Genomic DNA, 27,807 nt, shown 5'->3' on the forward strand with positions numbered 1-27,807 from the left:
TACTTTACATAGTATTTATTCCGTATAGAATTTATCCACATACAATGATGTCAGCTTTAAAACAACTGGCTGTTTGTATAAAGTCATCTTATAAAATAGAGTAATGAAAAACACATCTCTGAATTAAGCTGATATTCCAGGATTCAAAAGATTGGATCATTCTAGTTCCTGTTTTTGCCTGTTTCACTGGTTGCTTAATTTCTGTGCCTTAACTTCTTTACCTTTCATGTCAGATAACTGTCCTACTTTATAGATATGTAAAGAATAACAAAAATTATTAAATACTTTGCAAATATAAAATGCTATATAAATGATAAATAGTAATACTGATTCACTCTAATATAAAATAACAGAACTTTCCATTTATAATCTAAATTTTGGTCCTCCAGTACCTATTATTATCACCCTTCCCAGTTAAATACATCTACTTAATGCTGTACTGTTTTAGTGATTTTCCACAGCATTAATTTTAGGACTCAAAAAATATATATATACTATGAATGGAAATGTCAAAATATCTTAGCATGACTTGATAAAATAATGAATTGAGTTCTGTATAATAAGGATGATTTGCTGCTATAAGAGAACCTCTGGCTGCCAGCATATAAGAGCAGTGAGTAATAGGAGTAATAAAGTGAGACTAAAGCCTAAAGAGAAATGCAGAGTTATCTAGCTCCACAGTTTTCAATACCATACTCCTGAGCTCTACCAAGGTGCCCAGGGAAAGGCATGTAGGAGATCAATCAGAGCAGCTCTGACTTTAGAGTTTCTTCCTTAAATGTTGCCTTCTCGATGAAACAATTCATGAGAAGAAATAGTTTCCTTGGATGAAAAAAAAATTTTTGAAAACATTGATCTAGTCTATTTTGCTTCCTCCAGACAGTAGGCATGACTGCAGTGGTACTTTATTTTTGCAAAGCTTCCTCCCGTCAACAAGACATTCGTAAGGACCACAGAGTTAGGATGTTCAGTAGCTGATAAACAGCATTCCTGCAAGAGCAAACTGGTCTAACCAATTCCCATTATTTTCCAAATATTAAAAAAAAAAAAAGTCATCGCCAAGACTGGTTTGGCTCAGTGGATAGAGCGTTAGCATGTGGACTGAAGGGTCTCAGGTTCAATTCTGGTCAAAGGCATATACCTTGGTTGGGGCACATCCCCAGTAGGGGGGGTGTGTAGGAGGCAGTTGATCAATGTTTCTCTCTCAGCAATGTTTCTAACTCTGTCCCTCTTCCTTCCTCTCTGTAAAAAATCAATAAAGTATATATTTTTTAAAAGTGATCAGCATAAATAAAGCTTATATTAACAGATTATACCATTATGTAACATTTTCCCACATTTAAAAGACTAAGAACTTAGTTTTCTCAGAAACCAATAGAAATTTTCACTCTAGAAAAGAATTGGTCTCTAAAGTCTTCGAGACATAAAATTGGAATATTATTTACAACTTGCAAACATGTCAGGAATGTTCTTTTATGATACTAAGATGATAGAACAGATATGCTGTGTAGTTTGGTGAATTTGGCGGCTGTTTTGTTAGGATTGATGTTTGTTATAAACAACTGCAAGAGCATTATTTCTGAGAAGGCTGTACAAGTGCTGGCGGCACTGTGTTCGGTGGACCTTGCTGACGATCACGCTGCTGTATGTGAAGTTTGCATGCAGAAGACAATAGCATAAAAGAGCATTTAGGTCGTAAAGTGCGTTCGAGTATACACATGCAAGCACTACTTCCTGTCTATGAATAAAGCTCAAATCAGTAATTTTTCCTATTGGCTCCAATGACTAGAAAATCAGGTTATAATTTGGAAAGCTGTTACCACCATCTGGTGAGTGACAACTGTTCCTCCCTCCCTCCCTGGGATATGGGTGACTCCTGATTCAGGAACAGTCCCGTGGGGAGAACAATGAACTCCATGCCCACTATCTAGTCTTGAAGCAACTAGAAATTTGCCATCAGAGGAATCTTGAAAAAGTCTCAGAATTAAGTACCATAAAACAAAATGGTTATTCATCTACTTATAAAAATGTTTTAGAAATTGATCATTTTAGCCCACAAATTGGCATCAAGGACAATCATTAATAAGAAAAAGGAATAACAAAAAGTATCATCTTGAGGTATGTTGGGCTTATGTATTTATATATTGTATTTAAAAACTTTTATATACTGTATTTAAAAATGCAGTATAATAGCCTAGTCGGAGTGGCTCAGTTGGCTGAGCACTGAAAGGTTACCGGTTCGATTCCCAGTCAGGGCACATACCTGGGTCACAGCTTTGATCCCTGGTTAGGCCATGTAGGCAACTGATCAATGTTTCTCTCTTACATCGATATTTCTCTCTCACTCACTCCCTTCCCCCTACCTCCTTCCTCTCTCTAAACATGTCCTCTGGTGAGAATTAAAATAAAAATACTCTATAATACATGGAGCCTCTATCAAAATTCAGTTATATCAAGCTTTATTGTGATAACTTGCAAAGGTCAGTTCTTTACTTCTGGTATATAAATTTTATCTTTAGAAGTAAAGTAAAATAATGCTTCTTCAATTTAACTAATTTTGGAATGTTTCATAAGTCACACAGGGGAAGAGTTTAAAATTAACTATACCCTATAAGAAAAGTTTGTTCAGAAAAATATACACAGGATATGCAAAAATGCTTAAAGTGTTTAAGATAATAACTTGCTCAAATCGTTTTATATATAAAATTTACATATAAATAACGACATAAAAACATGTCAATAGATACTATAGGGACATTACTTAACACTATATGAATAACTGGTTCAAAATATATGTTGAAGATGATTAAATTCCTTTTTTCATACTTTCTGATAGGCTTCTTTTATAACTACAGCAGATTGGTGAAGTGCAACTTCAATTCTTCACCATTTCAGGGGACAATATGAGGAGAAAAGGTTGAACGAGAACTGTAGTAGGCAGCTGATAAGTAATTCTCTCTCATCATTGATGTTTCTATCTCTCTCTCCCTCTCCCTTCCTCTCTGAAATCAATAAAAATAGTTTACAAAATACTTTATTTCAATGTTGAAAAAGGTATGCTAAGTAGATCTTCCAATAGTAAAAGAAAAAAGGCATCTCTGTAATAAAAGTAAGATGATTAACTGTTCATCGATCATGCCAACTCAAGCTAAGTCTTTCTTTCCAGTGCAGCAACATGTTTTAGGGCAAAACAGTTCAGAATGGATAATGGCCTGTTCAGAAAGCATGCAAGTTATAGTAGGCCATTACTTTACGTCAGTCTGACAATGCGTTAACCAGTCTCTGACCATGGAGAAGAGGGAGATAGAGGAAGTGGATGTAAATTGCAGACATGCCAGCTCTGTTGGTTCCCATTACAGCTACCTAATGTTGGGCTTTATCTCCTTTTCTTCTTCTTCTTCACTATCATCAACTTGTTGTATGACCAGATCAGCAGACCCATCCTCTACAATCTCCACGTATGATTTATTCTCATTTTCACTCAAGTGCCACCTGGAATCCTTATCGCCATCTGATGGGGACATAAGATGCTGTTCGGCTTCCAGATCAATGGGGAGGCTGTCTATGCCAACCTCAGCAAGGCACTCGTTACAGAGTCTGTAGCGCCGGGTTCCTTCCTGGACCACTTGGCCTGTTAGATCAGTCACATGGCGTTTACATTTCCTGCAGATTAGTTTGCATGCCTGGTGAATCTGTGTAGAAATTTAGATAGTGATAAAAAAGGATTTTTTTAAAAGCAGGACAATTTGATATTCTAGGTACCAGTTCATAAACTTAAGACATTCAAAGCCTATTAAGTTAGCATCTAGTGTGTCAACCTGCAAACTGAAAAGTCCAGGTTCAATTCAGGTCAAGGGCACCTGTCCAGGTTGCAGGTTCCATCCCCAGTGGAGGGTGTGCAGGAGTCAGCCAATCAATTATTCTCCCTCATCATTACTGTTTTTCTCTCTCTCCCTCTCCATTACTCTCTAAAATCAATTTTAAAAAGTACTTAAATAAAGGGTTAAATCTCAACAACCTTTATTTTATTTTATTTTAAATATATATATATATATATATATATATATATATATGTATATTTTATTTTATTTTATTTTTTATTTTTTTACAGAGAGGAAGAGAGAGGGATAGACAGTTAAAAACATCAATGAGAGAGAAACATCGATCAGCCGCCTCCTGCACATCCCCTACCGGGGACGTGCCCGCAACCAAGGTACATGCCCTTGATCGGAATCGAACCCGGGACCTTGCAATCCGCAGGCCAATGCTCTATCCACTAAGCCAAACTGCTTTCGGCTCAATGACCTTTAAAAAAAAAAAAAAAAATTAGCATCTAGTTATTAGAAAAAGATAAAGATTTTGGTGATAAATTGATGTCACTGAAATATTACACACCAGTTTTCTCTAAATAATGGCCAATAGTATTTTGATATCTGAGGTATTATAGGACACCTTTTCAGAATAATAATAATTGCAAACACTTAATATATGCCATGTACTACTCTAGTGATATTACATATCTTAGTTCAGGGGTTAGCTTCATGAGATTAATAAAGGCAGACATTTTGTCTATTTTGCTCACTACTGTATATCTAGCATTTAGAAAAGGGTCTGACACGAAGTAGGTGCTGTTAAATTTGTTGAACAAATAATTATAAAGCAATGCATGAAGAAATTACTTTAAGGGACCCAGTGTCCTTTAAAATTAAAACGATCTCTTATCAATGGAATTTAAGTACAAGTAATAGAACAGATTTTGGAAAAAAAATCTTTTTTTTTTTTTTTGTATTTTATTGATTTTGTACAGAGAGGAAGGGAGAGAGATAGAGAGCTAGAAACATCGATGAGAGAGAGTCATCGATCAGCTGCCTCCTGCACACCCCCTACTGGGGATATGCCCGCAACCAAGGTACATGCCCTTGACCGGAATCGAACCCGGGTCCCTTCAGTCCCCAAGCCGACGCTCTATCCATTGAGCCAAACTGGTCTCGGCTGGAAAAAAAATCTTATTGCAAGATGATCAGCAGAGCAATGTTCCAATGTTACTATAGTATTAAACCACGAGAGCACTGACCAGCAAATTCCCTAAGATTTTTCTGACTCTGACAGCACAGTCCTTGACTGGGAGTGGTTCTACTGCCCACCTTGCTGCCTTCCCTGAGGATACTACAAAGGAACTAGAGGGGCTCTAGGCAATTTGGCACAGTAGAGTGTCGGCCTGTGGACTGAAGGGTCCCAGGTTCAATTCCAGCCAAGGGCACATGCCTGAATTGTGGGCTCGATACCCAGTGGGGGACATGCAGGAGGCAGCTGATCAATGATTCTCTCTCATCATTGATGTTTCTATCCTTTTCCCTTCCTCTCTGAAATCAATAAAAATACATTTTTTAAAAATAGAAAACTATGTGTATAAGAAATAAAAGAAGGAAGGAAGATGGAAGGAAGGAAGGAAGGAAGGAAGGAAGGAAGGAAGGAAGGAAGGAAGGAAGGAAGAAACTAGAGGGACACTTGAAAGGGAGTGTCATGCAGAGATATACAACAGGTGAAACTAGAAATTCTACCAGATAAGGATTCAAGAGTCACCAGTAGATGCTGAGGATCTGAAGTAGTGATTCCAACCCAGACATTTAAAACATCTTTACAGCTTACATTGGCTCCAAAGAGACGAGCCTATAAAAACCTGTTAGATTTTAAATACATTAAAGTGAATATTCAAAAGACTATCACTGACTTCAAGGTCTCAAAGAGTAAAAAAAATACATAAAAATTGAATTATGCATTATGTGCAAAGTGAAAACATTAAGTTAGAAAATGGTTTAATATGGGAGAGTTGTTGCCGAAACCGGTTTGGCTCAGTGGTAGAGCATAGGTCTGTGAACTGAAAGGTCCCAGGTTCGATTCCGGTCAAGGGCATGTACCTGAGTTGCGGGCACATCCCCAGTAGGGGGTGTGCAAGAGGCAGCTGGTCGATGTTTCTCTCTCATCGACATTTCTAGCTCTCTATATCTCTCCCTTCCTCTCTATAAAAAATCAATAAAATATATTTTTAAAAAATATATATGGGAGAGTTGTGAGAAAAGATTTCCATCATAAATTAGATTACCCTAATTGTATGTATTTAAGAAGTAAAATTTGCCGAAACCGGTTTGGCTCAGTGGTAGAGCGTCGGTCTGTGGACTGAAAGGTCCCGGGTTCGATTCCGGTCAGGGGCATGTACTTTGGTTGCGGGCACATCCCCGGTGGAGGGTGTGCAGGAGGCAGCTGGTCGATGTTTCTCTCTCATCGATGTTTCTGGCTCTCTATCTCTCTCCCTTCCTCTCTGTGAAAAATCAATAAAATATATTTTTTTTTTTAAAAAAGAAGTAAAATTTGAAGGAAAAATCAAATACATACTGTTCGAAAATGGCTACTGAGGTGGTCTAGCCTGCTAAATCTTTTCCCACAAGCCTGGCACGGGTAGGGCCGCTCCCCTGTGTGGCAGCGAAGGTGGCGCTTCAGGTCGGCTTTCCGCTTCACCACGTGTGTGCAGTACGGGCACTTGAATCTCATCCCGAGCAAATCATCTATCAGGAGACAGTGCGATTACATCATTGGAAAGTTCATAGTAACCATTCTAATCACACAAAAATAGCCAGAAAGACTTGGTGAATCCAATCTTGAAAAGGTAGAAAGGGAAAGAAATGAAGACTTGATTGTTGATGTAACAAGTACAGAACTGTAACTTCAGTATTCAGCATTTGATATATTTACAGTCTGGTAAATTTAGTCTGTCACACTTACCTTCTAATTAAATGTCATAGAGTCAATAGCTATTGAATGTACAATTGTAATCATCTGAATAAAGATTTATTAAAAAATAATAATAAAATAAAGTTGAAAAACTTTCATGATCTTTGTTTTAAATTCTGGAATGTACCACAAAGCTCTTTTATTTTATTATTATTATTAATCCTTATCCAAGGATCTTTTTCCATTGATTTTGAGAGAGAGTGAAAGGAAGGGGAGAGACAGAGAGAAACACTGTAGGGAGATACATCAATTGGGTGCCTCCCATATAGCCTGATCAGGGCCAGAGATGGAGCCTGCAACCGAGGTACGTGTCCTTGCCTGGAACCAAACCAGGGCCCTTTTAGTCCACAGGCCAACATTCTGTCCAGTGAGCCATACCGGCCAGGGCTATTATTATTATTTTTGAATCCTCACCCAGGGATGTTTTTGTTTATTTTTATAATATATTTTTATTGATTTCAGAGAGGAAGGGAGAGATAGAAACATCAATGATGAGAATCACTAATCATTGATCGGCTTCCTCCTGTACACACTCTATTGGGAGTCGAGCCTACAACCCAGGCATGTGTTCTTAACTGGAATCAAACCAGGGTCCCCTCAGTCCACAGGCCAACGCTCTATCCACTGAGCCAAACTGGCGAGGGCAGTTTTGTGTGTTTTTTTAAAGGCAGCACGAGTGATCCGGTGGTTATGGAACTGTTCTCTATCTTCTCGCTTTTAAAAAAGAAAATACGTTTTTATTGATTTCAGAGAGGAAGAGAGAGATAGAAACATGAATGAAGAGAGAGAAAGAATCATTTATCAGCTGCATCCTGTACGTCCCACACTGGGGACTGAGCCTTGACCTGGAATCGAACTGTGATCTCCTGGGTCATAGTTCGATGCTCAACTACTGAGCCATGCTGGCCAGGCTAATTTTTTATTTTAAATATCATGTATTCAACATGTTAGTTGTGACCAGAAGCAAACCTCAACTTAATAGCTATTAATTCAACTGTTCTTTACTGAAGTTAGATTTAAATAACCTAGAATTATAAAAGGGCAGAGCCCAAATAAAGCAAGCATGGCTTGACCCAGCCAGTTCGGCTCAGTGGATAAAGCGTCATCTGCAGACCAAAGAACCCAGGGTTTGATTCTGGTCAAGGGCACGTTATACTTTAGTTGGGTTGCAGGCTCCTTCCTGGCGGGGGCTCTGGTCAGGGCATGTGTAGGAACAACCAATTGATATGTTTCTCTCACATCAATATTTCTGTCTTTCCCTCGCTCTTCCACTCTCTAAAAATCAATGTAAAAATATTCTCGGGGGAGGATTTAAAAAAAAAAAAAGCATGATTTTATGGCTGTTTTATTTATTTATTTATTTTAAAATTCACTTAATTCAACTGCCTATAACACCTAAAAGAGTATGTTGAGATAGGCTTGATTTTTATAGAATTGGAACCTGAGTGAGGGGACAGAGTCTCTTTTTGGGTACCTGGGAAACTTCTTGATGTGATATCAGAGCCTTGACCGTACGGATAGTCAACAGCAGGAGAGTCCATTTCAGCATCAAGCTGTGCTTGCTCTTCAGATTGGGAAACGTGGCTGGGCGAATCAGATGTTCGTGCTTCTGGCTTGCTTGACTTATAATGAGCGATTTCAGAAGGCTGTGGCAATCTCAGATGTCTGGGCTTCTTAATGGGATCTTTCCTTGGTTCATGCTTGGCCAGGGGTTGCTGAGGATTCCTTTGGGAAGCTGGATGGTAATTATACTTACTCCAAGGTTTCCCGCTTATCACACCTGTTCCTTGGTCTGGGCTTAGGTGAGAAGGCGGAGAACTGCTTCCTTCTGGCCAGCCACCGCTATAAAAAGAGGAACGTTCTACACCATTAGAATGGGCATCTCTATCGGAGAGACTGAAATAGCGATCTTTTTCTTTCTCGCTAATGTCTAATGAGGATTTAATGAAGGTCTTACATACACTGATGACATCCGTCATCTGAAGGAAGCTAGCAGCCGACATCACTTCGATGACATTCTGGCCGGTCAGAGAGAGTTTGCCGGAGTAGACGAAGTCTAGGATGACTGTAAAAGTGTCAGGGGAGAAAGCCTGAAACGTAGCTGTGGTCGGCTGGCTTGTCTCCTTTGAGTTCTGAGAAAGAAGCATTTTAAAGTAGCCACTACTAGCAAATAACACATTCCGATGAGCTTTGAAGACCTTCCCTTCCACGAGAATACTGCAATCACAAAACACGTCCTGCCGGCGCTGCTCATTTAGCTGTTGCAAGAGCTGAGACTGATGGGAGGAGATCTCCATTCTGAAGAGAGAAGACACATGTGGTGAACAAACACAAAATCACATTGCTGAGTCAACTCACACATGAGATGAGTCAACTGAAATTACAATCAGAAACCCCTACCTTTCTTCCATGAAAACCACTTCCTTCTTAAAGAACCCAATCTCCAAGACATAGAGAATATAGGTTTCAGACTACACTGTGTTTTAAAAATGGTCAAAGATGCCTGGCCAGTGTGGCTCAATGGTTGAGCATATAGACCTATGAACCAGGAGGTCATGGTTTGATTCCCGGATGCCCGGGCTGCAAGTTTGATCCCCAGTATGAGGTGTGCACGAGGCAGCCGATCAGTGATTCTCTCTCATCATTGATGTTTCTCTCTCTCTCTCTCTCTCTCTCTCTCTCTCTCTCCCTCTCCCTCTCCCTCTCCCTCTCCATTCCTCTTTGAAATCAATTAAAAAAGAAAAATTTTAAATAGTAGTCAAAGAGAGAAAAGATGATATAGACAAGCTTATAGTTATAAGCATCAACAATAGAGCCAGGTGGCTTGATTTGGAATTCCAGCTCCCCTACACACTGAAGGCCAGCTGAGTTGTCACAAAAAATTAATCATCGCACCCCTCCAGCTATTGCTTTTCAAACGCTACCAGGCTCTCTCAGAGCTTGCTGCTGACCAGGGAACACCACATGGCCATGCCTGAGTTGCCTAACATGAGTGTTACCAATGTACCAAGTTATACATCTGGGCATGTGCAGCAGCCCTCCATCATCCAGAGGAAGTGTTTTGTACAAGATTAGACTGGACAGGTCCTTAACCCACACAAGTCTGTGGGCAGCTGGCACAGCTCCCACACACCTACTAGTACTCCCAGTCCATGGCTGCCTTCCTCAATCACACATATGGCCCATGGTGAGTTCCCTACCACTGGCTGACTGAGGAAGAAAGTGCTAAGGCCTCGTGTAGAGGTTCTGCACAACATGCTGGCTCCAGCTGGAAGTGGGTGGCTGAAACATCATGGCTCCAGCCAGGAATGTCCCTGAAAGGCAATGGGCAGGAGAATATCCCCATTGGGCATCTGGCTGTCCTCTTGGCATGGACAAAAAGATAGACACAGATATGGACCTTATCCTGATTCATGGACAAGGCCTAACCAGTTGATCAAATGCTCAAGGATTTGGAAAGAACCATAGAGAAGCATCAGTCGCTGAGAGGCACAGGAAGAAAGGGTAGATGGATGTCCCTGTTGGAGTGGGCACAGGGTAAGAGGTTTCAGTGTCTTGTGTGAACGCTGAATGAAGGGTACCCGCTGCCGAGGAGCTCTCAGAAGCCAGGTGGTCAGGAAGACCTGTGCTGTGGATGCCGGCTGGCTCATTCCCTGTTCACCAGGAAGCCTGCCACGTAGCCCATCACCCAGAAGCAGCTTGCCTGATAAAATGGTGGAATCACCAACTGAAAATCCCATCCTGGCCCCCTCTGGCAGGTGACACCGTGAGAGACAGAGGTGCTATCCAAATGGATCAAGTGTTACTAATGTACCACTGGTGCTTCTAAACGCCATCATGATAAGATACTAGTTTCCTTCTAGAAAAAAAGAAAAAGAAAAAAAAAGTGGTGGTTCCTCCTTCCACTTTGACCATTAATAACCCACTTACAGAATTTCTGCTTCCTCTCTCTGCTGAGGTCTTACTAGGAGCTCCCAAGATGGGAATGCCTGCACCAGGGAAACACTGCATGGTCCCATTAAGTTAGATTGTGACTGACCTAAAAGAAGAATTAATATCACCCAGTGTGGGAAGAGCATGAGTCTTTGTGTGAAGGAAAGCTGCATATTGTAGGGCAAACTGGTCAACTTGTTTAGAATTTTAAATATGGAAAGAGCGGTGTATGGATGCAAAGTAGCCAAAATGGTGGACCATGTTGGTCATTTGCCTGTTGTCTCTCAGTTCTACATCCTTCATGCTCTACTCTACTCACTACTGATGGAATTCTGCAAACAGTATTTCCCAGGCTCCCTTCCTTGCAGCTGGCTTCCGGTGAGAGTCTCTATCAACAGAAGGAACTGATAGGAAATAGTAAAAGGAAAAGAAATGTCCTGCTCCGGGCAGTGGAAATGCAGCAGCTGCTGGCTGCTGGGGTGGTGGCTGCAGGGCTGGGGCGATTCTGGACTGCAGTCGCCTTCCCCCCCTGAGGACTTTCCGTCTCTGATAGAAGTGGCACTTCCTTGGCAGATCCAGAACTGACTGTGACAGCAGGGATGGTAAGGAAGGGAACGTTGCGAAAGACTTGAATGGGAAATAAACCTATAGGTCCTCATGGCTGACTGGCTGTGGAAGGCTGGAGAGACACAGTGGTTTTTAAAGCCGAGGTCTTTAGTTGTATCACTACCAGAAATCAGAAAGTCAGGAGGGGAACACGGGTTAAGAGGCAATGACCTTGGTTGTAAGTGCATTGTGTTTGAGGAGAGTGAGAAATCAGGTAAAGATGGCCGAATAGGCTGATCTGCAGTCCAGAGGAGAAGCCAGGCTTGAAGACAGAGATGTAGGAGATGTCCACAAACAGAGGTGAAGGGGCTCAGAGGGAACGCGGCTGAGATGGGAACCTGGTGGCTTGCCCGTGACTGAGAGCAGGATGGGGAAGAGCCAGTGTTGCTGAGAGCGCTGCAGGGAGAATCAGAACGCTAACACCTTGCCCAAGGCGGGGAGTCTCAAGAAGCAGTGAAGGGTCAATGCGAGGAAAGAGGAAAGGGCCACAGGCATCATAGTAGGATATTGCACTGTCTCCTGAGGTCCCCACACAAACTATTAAGTGGGTGACTATCCCCATTTTACAGAAAAGGGTATTAACCCAGACAGTGACTCCAAAGTTGCAGCTGGCAACTACCGACCTCTCCTGCTGCAGCACTAGGGGGTGAGGGGGAGAGGGAAAGGGGGTGCTGGGAGATCAGAGTGCTGACGACAATTCTATCACGGAATTAGCTATATGTCAGGAGAAGTAAGTTTACCTTTCTAGGCTTAACTTCCTTCTCTGTAAATTGAGGGGATTGATATAGATAATCTCTGGCCCTGTGTAATATGAGTCTCTGATTAAGATGGAACAGAAGATACAACAGAGGCAATGAATTAAAATTTTAGAGATAGGTGAACAGGGAGAACTAGCCAAGAATGTTTTATACAGTGAATTTTCAAGCAATGAATCCCCTTGCGGATATATAAAATCTACCATTGCAAAGTTATACTTTTTAATCTATGCATTTAAGTTAGGTATAATATCAAAATTTTTCATACCTGGAAATTTACAAATGCTGCTCTAAAACCCTGTACGTCAACTGAGCAGAGTAAAAATGGGAAGGTTCCAAGTCAAACACAGTGTGTGTGAAGGAAGGATTACCCTGTAGAGAGAAAATAATTATTTATAATGTATTTTTGTAATAAAAAACATAAGCATCTGCTAGGGTACATAATAAATATTTATTTAAATAAATTACATGCGAGCATTTAATCAGTTTTCATTTTTTGCATGTAAAAACAGATAATCTGGCACAGATGATCAGTGAGTGGAAATGTATAAATAAAGAAATAACTTATTACCTGAACCTTAATATTTAAATCTATAAAATTTATTAAAAATATATTATGGTAAATTGAAAGCAAACATACTTTTTAACTTTGACAATAAAATAAACTTTAAGACAACAGCTAGTCAAAAACAGGCCAGCAGAAACCGGTTTGGCTCAGTGGATAGAGCGTCGGCCTGTGGACTAAAAGGTCCCGGGTTTGATTCCGGTCAAGGGCATGTACCTTGGTTGCGGGCACGTCCCCAGTGGGTGGTGTGCAAGAGGCAGCTGATCGATGATTCTCGCTCATCGATGTTTCTAACTCTCTATCCCTCTCTCTTCCTCTCTGTGGAAAAAAACAAAACAAGAAAACAGGCCAGCCATGACTGGTTTAGCTCAGTGGATAGAGTGTCGACCTTCAGACTGAATGGTCCCAGGTTCGATTCCAGTCAAGGGCATGTGCAGGAGGCAGTTGATCGCTGTTTCTCTCTCATCAATGTTTCTAACTCTCTATCTCTCTCCCTTCCTGTCTGTAAAATAAAATCAATAAAATATATTTTCAAAAACAAAAACAAAGAGAGGCCAGCAGATGAGATACCAAGGCAGCAACATATGTCCTATTATCCTTTTCCTACAAGTGGCATACATATGGTTTGCAAGAAGGACAAACAGAATAGCATTCAAGACTCAACTTGAAAAATGCAACATTACTTAAAAACTGTAAGGTTAAGAGAGACGTTGGGGAAAGAATCCTACTACATATGTTCAGAAAGCCCCACTGCAGTCACCCAAATCTTTTATAACTCTTAATCTGATTTGCCAGATTCCACCAGCGTATACCACAATTTCTTAAAAGAGTTAAAGCGTGTTTTTAAAAATATATATTTTTATTGATTTCAGAGAGGAAGGGAGAGGGAGAGAGAAATAGAAAGTCAATGATGAGAGAGAACCATTGGTCGACTGCCTCCTGCACTTCTGGGGATGGAGCCCACAACCGGAGCATATGCCTTTGATCCGAATTTAACCCAGGGACCCTTTAATCTGCAGACCAACACTCTAGCCACTGAGCTAAACCGGCTAGGACATATAATATACCACAATTTTTAACAGCAGCTGCAACAAGTCTTACTATAAAAAATTTCAGTTTCTACTATATTCCAACCCTTTTTAATTACCACCACCAACAAAATCTATCCCACTATTTTCATTGGCCATTAATTTTGTTAATATAGAGTGTTAAGGCTTATGTCCATAGGCAGTGGTAAAATGAATTTGATGCTTTTTAAACTAATCAATTAAGATAAGAATTACCACCAAAAAAATTTTGACTGTCAGTGGTTGAGCATCGACCTATGAACCAGGAGGTAGGGATACATGCCTGGGTTGCGGATGCGATCCCCAGTAGGGGGCATGCAGGAGGCAGTCTAGCAATGATTCTCTCTCATCACTGATGTTTGTATCACACTCTCCCCTCCTCTCTAAAATAAATTAAAAAAAAAATTTTTTTTAAAAGAGTCACCGATTCACTTCCCAGTCTGGCATGTGCCCAGATTGTGAGCTCAATCCCCAGTGGGGGCAAGCAGGAGGTAGCTGATCGATGTTTCTCTCTAATAGATATTTCTATCTCTCTATCCCTCTTCTTTCCACTCTCTTTAAAAGTCAATGAAAAGCTGAAACTGGTTTGGCTCAGTGGATAGAGCGTCGGCCTGCGGACTGAAAGGTCCCGGGTTCGATTCCGGTCAAGGGCATGTACCTTGGTTGCGGGCACATCCCCAGTAGGGGGTGTGCAGGAGGCAGCTGATCGATGTTTCTCTCTCATCAACGTTTCTAGCTCTCTATCCCTCTCCCTTCCTCTCTGTGGAAAATCAATAAAATATATTTTTAAAAAAAAGTCAATGACAGTACAGACTGGGCGGAGCTTGAAGATGGCGACCGAACAGTCGGACTTGTTCTGACTCTGGTCCCAGAACAGATAAAAGTAACATCTGAGTCACTCAGGGAGGGTTGATTGGCAGCTGAGGGGCAGCAGAGGTTTCAAGGAAGCTAGGCAGCGATCCGCTGGATAGGATTTCCAGCCGGTGGCCAACACTGCCACAGCGGCGGCCGCGGCGGCGGCGCTGTGAGAAAGGAGTGGCTTCTCTGAGGCCGGGAAAGCCCACTGCGGAGAGGTCCATCCAGTAGCTGAGACGCCCGAGTTGGCGCTGGCGCGTGGATTCAAAGGAGTTCTTCGGTCACCCACGGAAAGGTCAGAATTTGCGGGGAAAGCCTGAGAGATCGCGGTCCCGCGGTGCCGGCAGCCACAGTAGCCGGGGAGTTCCGGCCCTGCCTCCATGCAGCGCCCGCAAAGCTGAGCCCTAAGAAGGCTGCAGCGACATCTAGTGCTGGGTTTGGCATAAGCTTCCCCAGAAGCGGGAATTTTTTTTTTTTTTTTTTTTTTTAAAGCCAGGGGACACGGGACAGAGTGTTAAGAATCGCGGCTGTCCCGCCAAGGGCGGAACATCTGGACACCTCGGCGCCTGATCCCCTTCACCCCCTAGCTTCGGAATACTAGGGAAGATCAGCCTAGTTGGGCATATCCGGGGAATTTGCAGGGAGAAAGTGCCTCCCTGGAAACAAGGGATCGGAGCCAGAAGAGATAGTCTGGGAGCCAGCTGGCACCCTGCCAGCTAGAGCCATAGAGAAAGAAGGCCGGAGCAACCAAAAAGACTGGGAGGTCAAACCGGAAACACTGACACCTAAGAGCTGAATTACAAACTGCCCTTTTTTTTTTTTTTTTTTTTTTTTTCTCTTTTTTTTTTTTTTTCCTTTCTTTTCTTTTGTCTTTTAATTAATCAAAAATAAATGGACACAAATATCTAAGATATAGTCTACTAAAAATTAAGGATTACCTTACAAAACTGAGGTGCAGTGGAAAGCTGGGAACTGCAAGACTGTCTGGTCCGAGAATCAGAAGTGCCAAATACATTAACTGAGGAAGTGAGTGACCAGTACTGGTCATTTTTATGCTAATTTTGCTATACTTTATTTTATTTTCATTTTTTACATCTTTTATTTAATTTTCATTTTTCATATCTTTTACTTAAGAAACAATTTTTTTTCTTTTTTCCTTACTTGATTTTACCTTTTCAATTACTACATTTTTCAATCTCTATCACTATTACTACTGCTATTTTGCAATTTTTAAAAAAAAAAAAAATTTTTATTTATTTTTTTTTCTTTCTTTCTTTTCTTTTTTTTCTCTCTCTAGTACCATTTTATTTTTTCTTTATTTTACATTGGGAGTAACCTTCATTCTATTTTAATCTCTACTATAGCATCATTCAACCCTATCTCAACTCAACCTTTACACTATCACTCTCTTACTAAACTTTACCCTTTAGTCTACAGTTTATCCTATCCCTTTCCGGCTTTAGTTTTTCCTCTATTCTCTCTCTATACCCCCTGCTAAAGCTCTCACTATACTTATAGACCTAAGTTCCAACCCCTGATCCAAGTGTATAAATACCAATCTCTGCACTATATTAACTAGTTAAAAAAAAAAAAAAATCCATTCTCCCCTCTATCCTTTTCGCATTGTATGTGTGAAGGTTGATTATTGTGAATTTTTATGCCTTTTAGTGAAATTGTTATGCTTATTCCTGTATTGTTATTGTTGCTTTGTATTTTTTTTTAAATCCTCTGTTTTTGTTTGTTTATTTTACTTCTGTATATCATAGCCTTACTTAATAATAGTGGATATTGTAGTTTGTATTAATCTCCAAGTATTGTTACTGGCATTGGCTGGGTCCAGAGGTTTTTCTATGGCAATTTTCTCCACATATATATAGTTTGTTTCCCATTTCTCTTTTAGTTTGCTTCTTCTCTCTCTTTCTCTCTCTCTCTCTCCCTCTTCTTTTTTTCCCTGTTTTCCAACTTCATTTTGTCATTACTTTTTTCTTCTTCTTCTTTTTCTATCTCTTTATCCCTCTTTTTTTTTTAATTTACTTAATTTTTTTTTTAATTTTAATTTTATTTTATTTTTATTTTTTTTTAATTTTTCTTTATTTTATTTTTACCTTTATTCCTTCTCTCCTATCCCCTAAGTTGCCTTTCTCTAGTGGTCACCTTTATTAGAGGTTATTAATATTGTAAATACATTCCTGTTAAGTGCCGCTTGTGTTGTACCTGGTAGTGTTGTATTTTGTACCTCAAAATCAACGCAGGAGAAGGAATACCACATAACCAGACATCCTGAAAAGAGAGGCCATGGGGAGACAAAAACATAGTCCGCACTTGAAAGAAAAGCAGGCATCACCAGAAAAGGAAGTAAACGAGCCAGAGGTAAGCAGCCTGCCAGAGCAAGAATTCAGAGTAATGATCATAGCATGGCTAAAAAGAATGGAAGAGAAATTTGACAAAAGCCAAGAAGAAATGAGAAAGAACCATGAGGAAATGAAGGAGAGCCATGAGGAACTGAAGAAGAACCAAGAAGAAATGAAAAGTGACATCGCTACCATGAAGAACTCAATAGAAAGCATCAAGAGTAGACTAGATGAAGCAGAGGACCGCATCAGTGAGCTAGAAGATAAGATGGAAAAAAATACCCAAGTAGAGCAACTTCTAGAAAAAAAGATTAAAAAGCAGGAGGAGAGCCTACGGGAGCTTTGGGACAAAACAAAACAAAATAATATTCGAATAATAGGGGTTCCAGAAGGAAAGGAAACTGAGGTAGACATGGAAAAAGTATTTCAAGAAATAATGACAGAAAACTTTCCTGAAATAGAAAAGAAAAAACCCACACAAATCCAAGATGCCCGCAGAGTCCCAAGCAAAATGAATCCCAGAAGACAGACTCCAAGGCACATTATAATTAAATTGGCAAACAACAACGACAAAGTAAGAATCTTAAAAGCAGCCAGAGAGAGACAGAAAGTTACATACAAAGGAACCCCCATCAGACTAGCAACTGATTTCTCAACAGAAACTTATCAGGCCAGAAGGGAATGGGATGAAATATACAAAGTCATGCAAAGGAAGGGTCTGAATCCAAGAATACTGTACCCAGCAAGGCTATCAATCAAAATTGAAGGGGAAATCAGGAGCTTCACAGACAAAAAAAGACTGAAGGAATTTATCTCCACCAAACCAGCAATGCAAGAAATGCTAAAGGGTCTACTGTAAAAATAAAGAAATAAGAAGTGAAGAAGGAACACGGGTATAGAATAAAAATGGCGTCAAATGAGTACCTATCAATAATAACCTTAAATGTAAATGGATTAAATGCTCCAATCAAAAGACATAGGGTAACAGATTGGATAAGAAAACAAGACCCATACATCTGTTGTCTACAAGAAACCCACCTCAGAAAAAGAGATGCACACAGACTGAGGGTGAAGGGATGGAAAAAAGTTTTCCAGGCAAATGGAAATGAAAAAAAAGCTGGGGTAGCAATACTTATATCTGACAAATTAGATCTCAGAGTGAAGGACATAACAAGAGATAATGAAGGCCACTTCATAATACTAAAGGGAACAATCCAACAAGAAGAAATAACCCTGGTAAATATATATGCACCCAATACAGGAGCAACCAAATACATTAAAAAACTGCTAGAGGACATTAAGGGAGAGATTAATAGCAATACAATCATAGTAGGAGATTTTAATACCCCACTGTCACCCTTCGACAAATCATCTAAACAAAAAATCAGCACAGAAATATCAATCCTAAATGACTCACTAGACCAGATGGAATTAATTGACATCTTCAGGACACTCCACCCCAAAGCCACAGAACATACATTCTTCTCAAGTGCACATGGGACATTCTCAAAGATAGACCACATTTTGGGACATAGGCAAAGTCTCTTCAAATTCAAGAAGATAGAAATCATATCAAGTATCTTCTCAGACCATAATGGCATAAAACTGGAAATTAACTACAATAAAAATAATCCAAAGAAATCAAACACATGGAGACTAAACAGCTTGCTATTAAACAAGGACTGGGTTACCAGAGAAATCAAGGAAGAAATTAAAAACATCCTGGAAACAAATGACAATGAAAGCACAACAATCCAAAATCTTTGGGACACAGCAAAAGCAGTTTTGAGAGGGAAGTTCATATCCTTACAAGCCTATTGCAAAAAACTAGAAAAAATAGTAACAGATGATCTAACTCTACAACTCAAAGAGTTAGAAAAGGAGCAACAAGAAAAACCCAGTGTAAGCAGAAGGAAGGAAATAACAAAAATCAGAGCAGAGATAAACGACATAGAGACCAAAAAAACAATACATAAGATCAACAAAACCAAGAGCTGGTTCTTTGAAAGAATAAACAAGATAGATGGACCTCTAGCCAGGCTAACCAAGAAACAAAGAGAGAGGACCCAAATAAACAAAATCAGAAATGAAAGAGGTGAAATAACAACAGACCCCACCGAAATACAACGGATTGTTACAAAATACTACGAACAACTCTATTCCAACAAACTGAACAACCTGGAGGAAATGGACATATTCCTAGAAAAATACAAACTTCCAAAACTCAATCAGGAAGAATCTAAAAATCTCAATAGACCAGTGACTTGGGCAGAAATTGAAACAGTCATCAAAAAGCTTCCAGCAAACAAAAGCCCAGGGCCAGATGGCTTCACAGGAGAGTTTTACCAAACATTCAAGGAAGAACTAAAACCTATCCTCCTCAGACTATTCCAAAAAATTCAAGAGGAAGGAACACTTCCAAACTCCTTCTATGAAGCCAGCATCACCCTAATACCAAAACCCGATAAAGACAACTCAATGAAAGAGAATTACAGGCCAATATCCCTCATGAACATAGATGCCAAAATCCTCAACAAAATTCTAGCAAATCGGCTCCAGCAGAGTATCACAAAGATCATACACCATGACCAAGTAGGATTTATACCAGGAATGCAAGGTTGGTACAATATCCGCAAATCAATAAACGTGATACATCACATAAACAAGTTGAAAGATAAAAATCATATAGTCATATCAATTGATGCAGAAAAAGCATTTGATAAAATCCAACACCCTTTCCTGATAAAAACTCTTAACAAGGTGGGAGTACAAGGATCATACCTCAACGTAATAAAAGCTATATATGATAAACCCACAGCAAACATCATACTCAATGGGCAAAAACTAAAACCATTCCCTCTAAGAACAGGAACAAGACAGGGATGCCCACTATCGCCACTCCTCTTTGACATAGTACTGGAAGTACTAGCCATTGCAATTAGACAAGAGGAGGAAATAAAAGGCATCCAAATTGGAAAAGAAGAAGTAAAGTTATCCTTATTTGCAGACGACATGATATTGTATATAAAAAAACCAAAAGACTCCATTAAAAAACTAATTGGCTTAATAAATGAATTTGGCAATGTAGCAGGATACAAAATTAACACCAAGAAATCTATGGCATTTCTATACACCAACAGTGAGTTTATAGAAACAGAGACTAAAAAAGCAATTCCATCTACGATCGCACCAAAAAAATTAAGATACCTAGGAATAAACTTAACTAAGGAAGTAAAGGACCTATTTGCGGAAAACTACACGACACTGAAAAAAGAAATAGAGGAAGATGTAAACAGATGGAAGAACATACCATGTTCATGGATTGGTAGAATCAACATCATCAAAATGTCCATACTTCCTAAAGCAATCTATAAGTTCAATGCACTCCCCATTAAAATACCAACGGCATATTTCACTGACCTAGAAAGAACTCTCCAAAAGTTCATTTGGAACAATAAAAGACCCCGAATAGCCACAGCAATCCTGAGAAAGAAGAGTAAAGTAGGAGGTATCTCAATACCAGACTTCAAACTGTATTACAAAGCCACTGTTCTCAAAACAGCCTGGTACTGGCACAAAAACAGACATATAGATCAATGGAATCAAATCGAGAACCCAGATATCAACCCAAATCACTATGCTCAATTAATATTTGACAAAGGAGGCACTAATATACAATGGAGTCAAGACAGTCTCTTCAATAAATGGTGTTGGGAAAATTGGACAGATACATGCAAAAGAATGAAACTAGATCACCAACTTACACCATACACAAAAATAAACTCAAAATGGATACAGGACTTAAACATCAGACGGGAAACCATAAAAATACTTGAAGCATCCACAGGCAACAAAATCTCAGACGTATGCCAAAAAAACTTCTTCACTGATACTACCCCTAGTGCAATGGAAGCTAAAGAGAAAATAAACAAATGGGACTACATCAAAATAAAAAGCTTTTTTACAGCAAAAGAAACCATCAACAAAACAACAAGAAAGCCCACTGTGTGGGAGAACATATTTGCAAATGTTACCACTGATAAAGGTTTAATCTCCAACATCTACAAACAGCTTATACAACTAAATAAAAGGAATATGAATGATCCAATTAAAAAATGGGCAATGGACCTAAATAGAATATTTTCAAAAGAAGACAGAAGGAAGGCCAAAAAGCACATGAAAACATGCTCAAAGTCACTAATTATCCGAGAGATGCAAATCAAAACAACAATGCGGTACCATCTCACACCTGTCAGAATGGCCAACATCAACAAATCAACAAACGACAAGTGTTGGCGAGGTTGCGGAGAAAAAGGAACCCTCGTGCACTGCTGGTGGGAATGCAGACTGGTGCAACCACTGTGGAGAACAGTGTGGAGTTTCCTCAAAAAACTGAAAATGGAACTCCCATTTGACCCAGTAATCCCACTTCTAGGAATATATCCCAAGAAACTTGAAACACCAATCAGAAAGGATATATGCACCCCTATGTTCATAGCAGCACAATCTACAATAGCCAGAATTTGGAAACAGCCTAAGTGTCCGTCAGCAGATGATTGGATCCAAAAACTATGGTACATCTACACAATGGAATACTATGCTGCCATAAAAAAGAAGGATTTCTCATCATTTGCAGCATCCTGGATGGAATTGGAGAACATCATGCTGAGTGAAATAAGCCAATCAATGAAAGAGAAACACCACATGACCTCACTCATTTGTGGATAATAAAGAACATTATAAACTGGTGAACCATAAGATAGATATAGAGACAGTATATCAACAAGTAGACTGTCAAGTTACAGTGGGGACGGGAGGAAGATCTGGGGGAGATAATAGATCAACCGAAGGACTTGTATACATGCATATAAGTGCAACCAATGGACACAAAACTCTGGGGAGGGAGGGGATGTGTGGGAGGGAGGGAGGGGGTAAAAAAAAATCAATAAAATATATTAAAAAAAAAAAAAAAAAAGTCAATGAAAAGATATTTTTTAAAAAAGAAGAAAACATATGCATCAACTACCCACTCTTGAGAAGTAGGTAACTTAAACCATTCAAAAACACTGCTGACCTAGAGGTTTATAAAAAAAAAAATTTTTAAATATATTTTATTGATTTTTTTACAGAGAGAGAGACAGTTAGAAACATCTATGAGAAACATTGATCAGCTGCCTCCTGCACACCCCCCACTGGGGATGTGCCCGCAACCACAGTACACGCCCTTGACCGGAATCGGACCTGGGACCTTTCAGTCCGCAGGCTGATGCTCTATCCACTGAGCCAAACTGGTTTCGGCTATAAAAAAAAATTTTGACACATCAAACTAAAAAGTTTTTTGCACAGCAAAGGAAACCATCAACAAAATGAAAAAGTAACCCACTGAATGGGAGAACAGGCAGTATTTGCCAATAACACATATGATAAGGGATTAATATCCAAAATTTACAAAGAACTTATAAAATTCAGCGCCAGAAAATCAAACAAGACAATTCAAAAATGGGCAAAGAACTAGAAGAGACACTTCTGCAAAGAGAAAATACAAATGGCCAATAGACACATGAAAAGATGCTCAGTGTCACTAATCACCAGGGAAATACAAATCAAAACCACAAGGAGAGATCACCTCACACCTTTCAGAATGGCTTTCATCAATAAATAAACAAGCGTTGGCAAGGGTGTGGAGAAAAGGGAACCCTCGTGTACTGTTGGTGAGAATGCAGACTGGTGCAGACACTGGGGAAAGCCATATGGAGTTACCTCAAAAAATTAAAAATGGGGCCCAGCAGGTGCGGCTTAGTGCTTGAGGGTCCATCTATGAACCAGGATTCCTGGTCAGGGCACATGCCTGGGTTGTAGGCTCAATCCTCAGTAGGGGGGCATATAGGAGGCAGCCGATCAATTATTCACTCTCATCATTGATGTTTCTATCTCTCTCCTCTTCTCTAAAATCAATTTTTTTTAAAAAATGTATTTTTTAACTTGGGGGGGGAGGAACCCTGCCTGGCCTGTGCGGCTCAATGGTTAAGTGTCAACCCATGAACCAGGAGGTTAGGGTTTGATTCCCAGTCAGGGCACATGCAGGGGTTTTGGACTTGATCCCCAACGGGGGGCATACAGGAGGCAGGGGATGGATGAGTCTCATCATTGATGTTTCTATACCTCTCCCTTCCTCTCTCTGAAATCAATAAGAACATATTTCAAGAAAAAAAAAAAAAGAGAGAATCAAAACCATAGTTGGGAAAATTTCATAGATACAATGGCATTTAAGTTAATTCCAAAAGAAGTGAGAGTATGGGGAAATACCAAGATGATGGCACAGGTAAACACCTAAACTGCTGCCTCACACAACAATTTCAAAACTACAACTAAAATATAAAACGAACATCATCCAGAACCACGGGAAAGCTGGTTGAGTGGAAATTCTACAACTAGAAGGAAAGAGGAAAGCACACGGAGAATCAGAGGAGCTGCAAAAGGCTGAAGTATGGAGACGCGCACGCAGGCAGCTGAGTGCCTGGCTGGCTTTCTCTAGTGGGAAGGAGACAAAAGCTCCCAACTGCACTGAACCCCAGGTCTGGGTGAGACCCTGGGGACCCAGGCTTATACAGGAGGAATCTGGACTGTCAGGCAGAAACTCAGGGAACTGCAAAGACAGAGACCTGGAGGCGCGCATGCAAATGTGTGAAGAGAGGACTGCTGAGTCCACCGCTGGCTTTCTCTAGTGAGTGGGAAACGGAAGCTCCCCACTATGCTGAACTCCAGTTCTGGGCGAGAATCTTGGAATCCAAATTCATTGGGGGAGAAACTGGACTGTCTGGCAGCAGGCGAAACTCAAGGGCGGCTTACTCTTAGAGGTGCTTGCAGCAATTACCGAGGGACACTGAGACCCAGGGGCCTCATAGGGCAGGGCTGACGGGAAGCCAAGAATGTCTGCTCAGCCCTGAGACTCCACCCCATCTAAGCTGAGCACAGAGGCTTTTGCAATTTTGCAAGTCTTGTTCCATAAGGCTGTCTCCAGCACAGAAGTTCTCCCAGCATAGACACAGCTGATCCTCACAGCCAATTGGTCTGGAGGTCAATTCCTCCCAGTGATACCAACAATCAAGACTTAACTACAACAAGACTGTACACACATCCCACAAAGGGGTGCACCAAGAGTGTACACCTCAGGTAACTGGGGAGACCGAGTCACTGGGCCATGTAGGATAGCTAGCACACAAAGCTACCCTACCAACTCAGGGAAGCAATGAAAATGTGGAGACAAAGAAACAGGTCACAAATGAAAGAAATGGAGGAAAATAAATGACTGGATATAGAGTTCAAAACCACGGTTATAAGGTTTTTCAAGAATTTCCTAGAAAAGACTGATAAATTTAGCAAGACCCTCAAGTATATGAAAAAGGACCAACTAGAAATTAAACATACACTGACTGAAATTAAAAAAAAATATTATATAGAGACCCAACAACCCAAGAATCAATTCAAATATTTGAAATACAAAGAAGTAAAAAGAAAAAAGAAAAAAGAATTCAAAAATTTGAAGATAGTGTAAGAAGCCTCTGGGACAACTTCAAACGTACCAACATCAGAATAATGGGGGTGCCAGAAGAGAGAGAGCAAGATACTGAAAACTTATTTGAAGAAATAATAACAGAAAACTCTCCCTTACCTGGTGAAAGAAATAGACTTACCGGTACAAGTCCAAGAAGCACAGAGAACCCCAAACAAAAGGAATCCAAAGAGGACCACACTAAGACACATCATAATTAAAATGCCAAGAGCAAAAGATAGAGAATATTAAAAGCAGCAAGAGAAAAACAGTTAATTACCTATAAGGGAGCACCCATACTATTGTCAGTTGATTTCTCAGAAACTATGCAGGCCAGATGGGAGTGGCAAGAAATATTCAAAGTGATGAATAGCAAGAACCAACAACTAAGATTACTCTACCCAGCAAAGCTATCATTCAGAATTGAAGGGCAGATAAAGAGCTTCACAGATAAGAAAAAGCTAAAGGAATTCATCAACACCAAACCAGTATTATATGAAATGCTAAAAGGTATTCTTTAAGAAGAGGAAGAAGAAAAAGTTAAAGATAAAAATTATGAACAAGGAATACATATATATCAACAAGTGAATCTAAAAATCAAGTGAACTAAAAATCTGATGTACAGAATAAACTGGTGAATATAATAGTATCAGGGGCATGCCGAGACCGGTTTGGCTCAGTGGTAGAGCGCCGGTCTGCAAAGGTCCCAGGTTCGATTCTGGTCAAGGGCATGTACATTGTTGCGAGCACATCCCCGGTAGGGGTTGTGCAAGAGGCAGCTGGCCAATGTTTCTCTCTCATCGACGTTTCTAGTTCTCTCTCTCCCTTCCTCTCTGTTAAAAATCAATAATATATATATATTTAAAAATATTTCATTCTACACATAAAAATTTTTTTAAATATATTTTATTGATTTATTACAGAGAGGAAGGGAGATAGAGAGCTAGAAACGTCGATGAGAGAGAAACCGCGGATGTGCCCGCAACCGATATACATGCCCTTAACCGGAATCGAACCTGGGACCTTTCAGTCCGCAGACCGACGCTCGATCGCTGAGCCAAACCAGTTTCGGCCTCTACACATAAAATTATGTCACTGAAAAGGTGAAGCCTATTAGAGGGAAATTCTGCATCTTGAAAACACAATTTAAATGATATAAAATATCTTACAAAGTTTCTTTTCCAGCCCCAAGTCATTATCATCAGAAGGGCTGGTGATGTCAAGTCCAGGAGATGAGACCTGACAGAGTGCCCTCTTTCCCGGCGCCTGAAGGTGATATAACCGAGAAGGAGCCCAGAGCTCATGGTGCCTCCTAGTGACACGGCCTAACCCACACGCACCCATTCGGATCGGGGTGGCAGGTTCGAGTCTCACTCCCCACTGACCACAGGGGAGGCCCAGCAGTTAGTTTCTCAGGAATAATGACAGGAGATCCTTGTACTCAGTGAAGGGCTCTTGAGGTCCCCAACCCACCCATAACGGAGGCTCTGAGACTAGACTGGAGGGGAAATCTGGCCATTGGATCTTCCGCGGAGGATTTTGAAATTTGTTTCTGATAAGGATCAGGCACGATTTTTATTTTTTTATTTTTTCAATTTGTGCTCCTCCCCCGGCTGCCCCTCCCCCAGCTATTTTTATTTCTTAATATATTTTTATTGTTTTTTGTTTTGTTTTGTTTTTTTTTTACAGAGAGGAAGGGAGAGGGATAGAGTGCTAGAAACATCGACCAGCTGCCTCCTGCACACCCCCTACCGGGGATGTGCCCGCAGCCAACGTACATGCCCTTGACCGGAATCGAACCCGGGACCTTTCAGTCCGCAGGCCGGCGCTCTATCCGCTGAGCCAAACCGGTTCGGGGCAGGTACGGTTTTTCAGGCCCGGAGAGCGCAGTGTCTGTCGGTCTCTCCAGAAGCCTGGGGGCAGTGCCGCGGGGCTGCCGTCCCCCGGTCCCCTCCCGGCTCAGGGGGGAGGCTCCGCGTCTCACTAAAGCTCAGCGAATAGAAATGTTTCTTAAAAAGTAACATCTGCCGCTTCCAAACACAACTTGACACATAAACGTCAACTATTACAGCGCCACATATCAATGTTGTCTCGTTTTTTAAAACCCCGCTTTCTGAAGGAGGTGGCCAGTGGCAGGTTAAGGGGACGAGGCTGAGCCGCTGGCTCACAGAAGTGGCAGCGGAAGGTGCTGTGTGCGGCGCCGAAAGACACAGTGACCGAACTCAGGATGCGTGAGGCGCCGCGGGGCCGGCCGCCGCCTGACAGAAACCGAGGGCGGGGGAGGCCGGGAGAACCGGGCTGCCGCCCCGCGGGCCGCCTTCCCGGGAGGCGAGCGCCGGCGCTCCGGGAAGCCCGGCTCCAGCCGCCCCGTCAGGCGGGCCGCCCGCCCGGCCCCCGGCGGCCCCGAACCTCTGGAGCCCGCGGCGCCCGACGGCCCCAGACACGCCCGGCGCCGCCCCGCCGCCAGGAGGCTCCGCGCCTTCCCGCCTCGGCCGCGCTGCCAACGCCCGGGGCGAGGCGGACCCTGCGCTCCCGGGGCGGCGGGCGCGGGCGGCGACGGCGCGGCCATTGTCCGCAGCCCCTCCCGGGCGCAGGGCGGGCGCGGGTCCGGGAGCCGGTGCGCCCCGGCGCCGCCCGCCTCTCCCCGCGGCCACCGCCTTTGTGGCCGTCCCAGCCCCCGCAGCCGCCGCCGCCCTGCGCCCGGGGCTGCAAATGGCGCCCGCCCGCCGCTGCGCCGCCCGCCGCCGCCCGGCGGGGACGTCTGGGCCCCGCGCTCCGACCGCCCCGGGCCACGCGCTCCGGGCACCGCGCCCCGGCCCCGCCGCCGCCCGGGGAGTCGGAGCCCTCAGCGCCGCCGCCCGCGCCTCCGCCCGTGCGATGCCCGCCAGCCGGTCCCGCAGCCCCGACGCCCCGCCCGCCGCCGCCCGCGCCCGCGCCCGCCGCCGCTTACCGGACCGGCGCCCCGCGGGCCTGCGCGGGCTGGGAGGTCCCGGTCCTCCGCGGGGAAAGGCCCTCCGAAGCCGCTCCTTGGCGCCCTTAAAACGTGAGCCCCACCGGGAGGGAGACAAAAGGCATTTGCTGACGTGGGCGCTGGGCAGAAACGCCCGAGGGCTCAGGACACAATTAAAGGGGCAACGCACCGATTCCAGGCGCCAACCCGCGGCGGCGCCCACTCCCCCTGTCCTCGCCCACGCCCCGCGCACCCTCCGGAGGCACCGGGGCGCCCAGCTTCCCCGGCAGCGGGCTGCGGATCATCCCTCAGCGGGAGCTGGAATTTAAAACTGTCTTTTACGTTGGGAAAGGCGCCTCCCGAGGGCAGAAGGGCTGGATTTCG

General features: G+C 42.2%; 1 protein-coding gene and 1 long non-coding RNA gene across 3 annotated transcripts; one reads left to right on the forward strand and one right to left on the reverse strand.

The window, feature by feature from the left end:
* Nucleotides 1-27,807, reverse strand: ZBTB8A (zinc finger and BTB domain containing 8A). Of its 2 annotated transcripts, XR_014794034.1 has the most exons (6): nt 27,424-27,807; nt 12,352-12,455; nt 8,264-9,087; nt 6,394-6,563; nt 2,264-3,692; nt 1-2,223 (listed from the first exon to the last, which is right to left on the reverse strand). XR_014794034.1 is itself a non-coding variant. In XM_084873102.1 (5 exons), the coding sequence occupies exons 3-5, from the start codon at nt 9,084-9,086 to the stop codon at nt 3,360-3,362; spliced, it is 1,326 nt and encodes a 441-aa protein (XP_084729228.1). In that variant the 5' UTR covers nt 9,087; nt 12,352-12,455; nt 27,424-27,807; the 3' UTR covers nt 1-3,359. The 2 variants fall into 2 exon arrangements, 1 of the variants encoding a protein (XP_084729228.1); XM_084873102.1 differs by having other exon boundaries at nt 1-3,692.
* Nucleotides 4,119-6,886, forward strand: LOC311617730. Its single transcript, XR_014794167.1, has 3 exons — nt 4,119-5,829; nt 6,067-6,125; nt 6,361-6,886. It is a non-coding gene; the product is annotated as an uncharacterized lncRNA (long non-coding RNA).

Source organism: Pipistrellus hanaki (assembly GCF_964339955.1).
Source record: "Pipistrellus hanaki genome assembly, chromosome: 2".
NCBI lineage: Eukaryota > Metazoa > Chordata > Mammalia > Chiroptera > Vespertilionidae > Pipistrellus > Pipistrellus hanaki.